The 7,438-nt window shown below is 34.4% G+C and overlaps 1 protein-coding gene across 1 annotated transcript; it reads left to right on the top strand.

The window, feature by feature from the left end:
- The first annotated feature begins 633 nt into the window (after window positions 1-633).
- LOC127117678 (ribonuclease 3-like protein 2) lies at window positions 634-4,158 on the top strand. The gene is made up of 3 exons (XM_051047764.1): window positions 634-1,284; window positions 2,227-2,603; window positions 3,645-4,158. Exons 1-3 carry the CDS (start codon window positions 808-810, stop codon window positions 3,817-3,819), a joined length of 1,029 nt encoding a protein of 342 aa, XP_050903721.1. The 5' UTR covers window positions 634-807; the 3' UTR covers window positions 3,820-4,158.
- Window positions 4,159-7,438: the final 3,280 nt, after the last annotated feature.

The raw sequence follows: 7,438 nt of genomic DNA, 5'->3' as shown, positions 1-7,438 counted from the left end.
GGACCTTCCACCAGACCTTCACACCATCCACTATTGGATCATGTCAACACTCAAAGACCCCAAACACCTCAAGAAAATCGTGGGAGACCTCGAAGACAGACTAATGTACCTGAATATGGAACATGAGGGCGTTTCAATCGTGAGGGTTATTGAATTTCTTGTTAATTTTGTGTAATTTTTGATTATATCATATATATAATTTTTATTTTCAGAATTTATTTTATTTTTAAAATTAACATTTAAATTTTAAAAAAATTATATGTGCATACGCCACATGCATTGGTGCATACACTATGTAGTGTATGCATGCGCCAATGCGTGTGACATTAAGGCATGCATGTGCCAATGCGTGTGGCACCAAAGACATGCGTGTGCCAAGAGGCATGACGCCTAGGTTATCTACCATTGGGAACATGGGTCAAGGCTAATGACGCATCCTCTCTAGTTTAATTGGATGCGTCAACTCAAGTGACGCATGAGTTAAGAAAGATGATTATTTTAGTATTTTTTTTTAAAAATAGATTATTTAAGAATTTAAATTTAAATTAATGGTTATTTAAAAAAAAATAAACTCCACGTAAGAATACTAAAAAAAAATTTGATTCTCTTGCGCGTACAAAATTTTCTCAGCTTATTCATGCATTGGATTCTAAATTTCTGATACTCGCCAAATATTCCATTTTTCAGTTTTCAGTTTTCAGATTAAAACTGCAGTAAAAGAAATTGGGCGTTTTCAGTTTTTTTTCTGTTTATTTAAATTTCAGTTTATGAATCCAAACCAAACCTCACACAATACATTGATAAGAGATGAAGATGGAAGCTTCAGTTTCAGCAGTGGAGAAAATAATCGGTTACAGTTTTCAAAACAAGAAGCTTCTTGAACAAGCCCTAACCCATTCTTCTTACCCCGATTCTGTTTCTTACGAGCGTCTTGAGTTTCTTGGCGACGCCGTTTTAGGTCTCGCTACCAGCAACCACCTCTTCCTCGCTTACTCCTCCGTCGATCCTGGTACACTCTCCCTTCTCCGTGCCGCTAATGTTAGCACCGAGAAACTCGCTCGCGCTGCCGTTCGTAATGGTCTACACCGTTATGTACGTCATAACACGGTTTCTATTGTTGATATGATTAACGAGTTTGTTGATGCGGTTGATTGTGAGGATGATTGTGTTGTTGTTAAGTATGGTGGATTGGTGAAAGCTCCCAAGATTCTTGCCGATATTGTGGAATCTATTGCTGCTGCTGTTTATGTTGATCTTGATTTTGATCTTAAAAGATTATGGGTGGTATGAGTATTTTCTATGCTTTTTCTATTTGTTAGCATTTCAATTATGTGTTGATAGTAGAAGGATCATGGGAATTAGGATGAATGATTTTGTGTTGATTTTGTGGCATTTTTAAGATTGTGAAATTTTGGCAAGATAAGTTTCAGTTTTCTTAGTTTGTACTGGAATTTCAGTGACATTTTACATAACTTGCAATCCAAGTTTACATTGAAAGGAACATTAGTTATTGGACCGGATTTAATGCATTGGAAAACTAAGCTATACAATTAGGCCTAGTTAATTCATTATTTGATTAGATTTACAAATGATTGTTTTTTTTTTCTTGACACAATTTACAAATGATTGTTATACATGTACAACCTGGGTTTGGTTGGATTGACTGTGCTTATTACATGTATTACTCATTACCCAACTTTCAGTTTGTAGAACACCGAAATATATGATGAGTCAGATGCTGCAACAAACTGTATTGTTGCTTCCTACAAGCTGTGGCTTTGAAGTTCGTGATGGGGAGTTGAATGTATTCATGAACACACTCTGTCTTTGGTTCTATGCTTGATTCACAACGACATAGTTTCATAACCATTGTGAGTATGCAACCGTGTTTTTTAGGCACCGTTTGGGAAATAGGTTAGAATGAGATAGTAGGGGATGTTTTACTATTGATGCATTTGAGCTAAATTTATTGACCATGTTTTTTAGGCACATTTTATAAATAGGTTAGATGATTCTATTTTTGGCACATTGAAATTAAATAGTCTGGATAGCCAGACACTGCTAGCTTAATAAAAGTTGTAGATGATGAGTTTATGCATTACTCTTGTTGTTTAAACTCGAACCTATTCTTGCTTAAAGAGTGTGCATTCAATATGAAATCATGTTGTTGCTTTGACCCAACAACTCTGTCACTACATGATAAATGTTTGTAATTTTTGTTGGCAGGTAATAAGAGGTCTTTTGGAGCCGATAGTGACACTTGATGATTTGGAACATAAACCGCAACCTGTGACGATGCTTTTTGAGATCTGCCAAAAAAATGGGAAAAAAGTTGACATACAACAGCAGAGGAATGGTGCCAAAAGCACTGCAAGTGTCTATGTTGATGGGGAGTTGATTGCATCCGCGTCCTCAGATCAAAAGGATATTGCTAGGCTTGAAGCTGCCAAGGCTGCCTTGCATAAACTAGAATGCTTACTGCCTGCCACTACCATGATGCCTGACTGTTGTGTCGACATTGATGGTACTTTTGAAGTTGAAGCTGGCAAGCAAAAATTATACGCAATTTGTGGCATGAAAAAGTGGCCCAAACCAGTATACAGGTAAACACGGTTAGCCCGCCACTATAATTTGCAATGGCATTTTGAAAGAAAAACACTCATTTATAGTCTTGATTTCATTTTCTCTATATAATAGAAGCCATCTACCTGTCCTGGTTTCCTTGCTAGAATAATTTGGAATTATATGTCAGGTTAGAGAAACCAAAATATGATGAGGGGATGAGAGTATTATTTACTAGTATTATTTTGTAAAATTGCGTTTTTGTTGACCGGGACAGTTTGCTTGCATTTGTAAAGAGCCTTCGTATACCTAGTCACATGGTCTAGACACAAAAGAAACCCGCTTGTGGTGTACAACTCGAATTGGGATGATTGTACATTCCTTCCGGTGAATGGTTCACATCCATTTATAAAGTCTGCTTTAATTAAATAAAAAATAAGATTTTATTTCATCTAATCAATAGGAGACGAATTTCAAATCATAGGATCAATAGTTAATTCTTCATAAGTCTGGTTGATTTCTAAGTATTCGAAAGTAAATAAGAAACTTGACATACAACAACAAAAGATATAACTGATGCTAACCTTGTTCTCTACTTTGAGTATATTGCTTTACCATCTCCTAGTTTTTCTCTCTTAACATTGTGAGAAATTACTTTAGTCATGTAGATGTAGAACTTCTCGTTCAAAATAAAAGTCCGTACTCCTCCTTTTTAATCTGAATCAAAGTAATTGTAAGCTATATAAAGGAGATTCAACTACTCTTTACCTTCATTTCTATATAATGGAGATTCTCCTGAACAATATGTGAACAATATGTACTGCGATGCCTTTGTTAGGTGTAATCCTATCCTGCTTGGCTCCTGGTTGTTGTGGCTGAGGGTGTGATTCAGTTGCACTTCTGCCCTCTTTTGGGCTATTAGTTTGATACATCTGCAAAGAGAAACTCATTATTGTTTTTGGACAGTTGATATTTTCTACTAGCTAATTGATCTTCCTTGTCATTTTTAATTTGTTATTTAAGTTAATTTGCTTGTGTCAAGCTTGTAATTCAATTTCTTGCTTATCTATGATGTTTTACAGCATTGAGAAAGATGAAGGTACTCCTCAAGACAAGAAATATGTCAGTGCTGTTCGGATAGCTACTCCAGCTGCCACACTTCAAATGTCTGGAGATGAGAAATCTCGGGTGAAGGATGCAGAGAACTCTGCCGCTTCCTTGATGATTCGGGCCTTACAACATCACAAGTATGTGTGACAATTGTTGTAATTATTTATATATTGTCTAGTATGCCCATGAGACTATGGTCTCCTGAAATACAACGCGGATTCCAAGTAAGCGCAAGAAGACCCTTAGACCTCCAAATTTAAGGGCCTTGTTTTTATTAAATTAAAACAAAATTTGTAAAATGGACACAAAGTTTTCACTTGATGAGTGGAAGAAGAATAATGTTAAATAATTAGGGAAGGTTTTCTGTTCCACCCTTGTGGGTGTAATATTGTTTATCTTGATTGTTATAAAAAAATATTGAAAGGGAATTTCTTAATGGATTATATATGTTACTTACATATTATATAAAAATACTAAAATATTCTTCAGATTTCGAAAATGCATCTCTATATTTCATTCGTTTTTAAGTTACACTCTAATTTTATGAAAAAAATTATTTTACTCTAATTTTATGAAAAAATTTATTTTGAAAATGCATTTTCGAAATCAACTCAACTAAAAATACTAAATTGCTCTCATGCTTCACCCTTTAAGCTTAATCCTATTTGGGATATGTTTATCTCAAATTTTTCAGAGAAGTTTGACAAATCAAAGTACTCGTATGGATTATAGCCTTGGTTTGCATCATATTACTAACATGTAAATTATGCATAGATAAGAAATAAAAGCAACCTGTTCCAAGAAAAGAAATTCTTGGAATATTGAATTTTATAGCTATGTTGATTATATATGGTAAATGAGCATCAGAAATTATACAACTTAGGTAGAAACTATGATGAATTGAAAAAGTGTGATGATGCATCAAGTGAAGGTAGCATGTCAAGATTCTCACACCATTCTGGTAATCCAAACTCTTTGATTTGCCTGGCTTTTCAAAAAAAAATTGAGACAAACATATCAAAAATAGAACTAGGTATAAAGAGTGAAACATGAGAGCAATTTAGTATTTTTGGTTCAACAGATTTCGAAAATGTATTTTTGAAAAATCACTTTTCAAAAATGTATTTCTGGAATAAATGTATTCATAAAATTTGGGTGTAACTCAAAAACGAATAAAGTGTGTATAATCGATGCGTCTGGAGATGCATCTCTAGAGTATAGAATACATTTTATTACGTGATGTGTAAGTAACATATATGGTGCATTAAGAAATTCTCAATATTAATTGTTTAAACTATTTTAAGATGCGTTTGAGTCTTGAATCTTAAGAAGTCCAATTTCTTTTATTACAAGACATAAGAAAATAGTATAAAAAACCCAAGACAAAAAAATTGCAATTTGATTCTTATTTTTCAAATTTTAAATTTCATCCAAAAATTCTAAAATTTACAAAAAGGAATCCAAAAATTGAATAATGAATAATTTTAATACTTTATTTAAAAAAACAAATTGGAAGACACGAGAGACATGCTCGTCGTGCAGATCTTCTTCGCCGGACTTGAAGATCATATTGCCTATGTACACATCCAAAGTTTCATTTCTTTCTTCCCTAAAGACCTTGTTCACCATCTTCTGATATATTTCTTTTGTGTTTTTAGGCCAACAGGCTTCACGTTGTATTGGTAGTTGGTTTGTTCTGTCAAGAAATCCATTTCCCCTATTTGGCTGATACATAGGAAGCTAGAAATAACTTGAATATGCACCCATGAATCAGAAAAGCTTATATCTAGCTAAATTTCCCACCGCCTTGCCTATATTTGGAAGGGGATATGAGTCTTTGGGGCATAGTCGGTTAATATTCATATAATCAATGCATATTTTCCACTTCCTAGAAACCTTATTTAGAGCCATTCAATATACTCAACTTTAGAGATAAAGTTGACGTCGAGTAAGCCATAAACCGTTTTTATGATTGCTTTGACCTTTTCTAGTGATTATCACCTTCTATGTAAGGAGACATATTGGGCACCAGGATCGATGTTTAACTAATGGCAGTCCATACTTAGATCTATGTCTCGCATCTTGTTGGGAAAAATTGCGAAGATGTTTGCGTTGGCCTTTATGCACTCAACGAGACCTCTATTTACGCCAATTGGTAAATCAATACCCACTGAAACTAATTGCGCTGGGTTCTTCATCCAGGATTAGAATCAAGGTCTTCATCTTGGCCCTGGTCGATGTGGTTAGCTTGTCGTCCAACATGGTTTCTTCCTCCTACACATCAAGATCAACTAGGTTGGCTACTTTGTTGACTTTATCCATCTTTTCCCTAGGGACGACAGTGGATGTTCGAGGGTTCTTTATCGTTGCCTTTTATATGAGGTGAGTTCCACGCATATCAAGTTTAATGAGGATTGGTTGACTCACATCATTATGATATTTCATCTTTAAATGGACTAGAAAGGCTACAACATCTAGCGTTGCTAAGAACGACTTTCCAAAAATATTGTTATAGACGCTTTCACAAGAAATCATAGAGAAGAGCCATGTTAAGAATCCTCTTATCCTTCAATATGCCGAAAGAAACTGGTAGATCTACTGTTCTACACAGTTGGGTTAATGATTCGTTGTACTCTATGAGACCCCTACCTTCACATGGCTTCAAATCTTGTATGTGTAACTCTAACTTCCTAAAGATTATGAGATACACGAGTTTGCATGAACTTCCATCATCAACGAGGATCCCTTCCACTGAATGATTGGTTATGATGTCAGTTCCAATCAACGGAAGTGTTACGTTAGAAGTTTCGTCCATCTTTCCGTGATCTTGAAACCCTATTATCAATCTCTCTCAATCGCTTCTTGATATGCATGTTGCTCCATGACAGAGGCTCTTTATCGCTAATATGCCTCTTGTCAACCAAATCGATGACAACGATCAGGGATGTTCTAATGTTAGAAGGACATAAAGTAATCTGAGAAGTATCATCGAGGGATGCTTTCTTCATCTTAGCATGACCATTACAACAATTGTGACTTGATCAGATTAACCATTGTGGAAAATCTCAGGAATCATGAGTCGATTCCTAAAGACGTCGCCACTAATATGTTGAGGAACTAAACTTATTTGGTGAATCTTAGTGTGGTTGTTACAATAACTGTGACTTGAATCAGATGAATCTAATTGTGAAAATTCTTATGAAACTGAAGTCGATTATCACAAGCGGTGCCAACTATTCTGTTGAGGAACCAAACTTATATGAATGGAAAAATAGAAACTTTACACGGTGGAGTAAGTTTCTGGTACGATAAAGAGAGGGTTGACTGCAAGATTACCACTCCAACGCCTACATTAGTAAGAGAATGAAAAAGTGATTTTTGAGTGAGAATGAGTTTTAATCATATTTTCCTTCTCGTGGGACGCCTTATAAACGAGAGTTAGTTGAAATGTTTAAGATCTAGATCTGAATCAAGATGTGAACTTCCTTTATTGAGTCTTTGACCAGCGCATAACAATTTCTATATTTTGGTGGGATTAATTTTGAGATATAATTTTATAGAGACCTAAATTATAATTATAATTTAAAAATGTGCACTGATTATATTAAATTTAATTTTCTTAATAACTCATTTAGACCTTGGTTGTTTAAACTTTGTATTTTTAAAATTTATAATTATAAAAATAAAGTTTTTATTAGATTTTTTTTTTTTGGAAATTTACACCGATTTTATTGATACAATTTTATTTTAAAATAATCTATTAATT

This window comes from Lathyrus oleraceus, chromosome 2 (genome assembly GCF_024323335.1).
Source record: "Lathyrus oleraceus cultivar Zhongwan6 chromosome 2, CAAS_Psat_ZW6_1.0, whole genome shotgun sequence".
NCBI lineage: Eukaryota > Viridiplantae > Streptophyta > Magnoliopsida > Fabales > Fabaceae > Lathyrus > Lathyrus oleraceus.
This window is presented reverse-complemented; position numbering and strand designations above follow the sequence as displayed.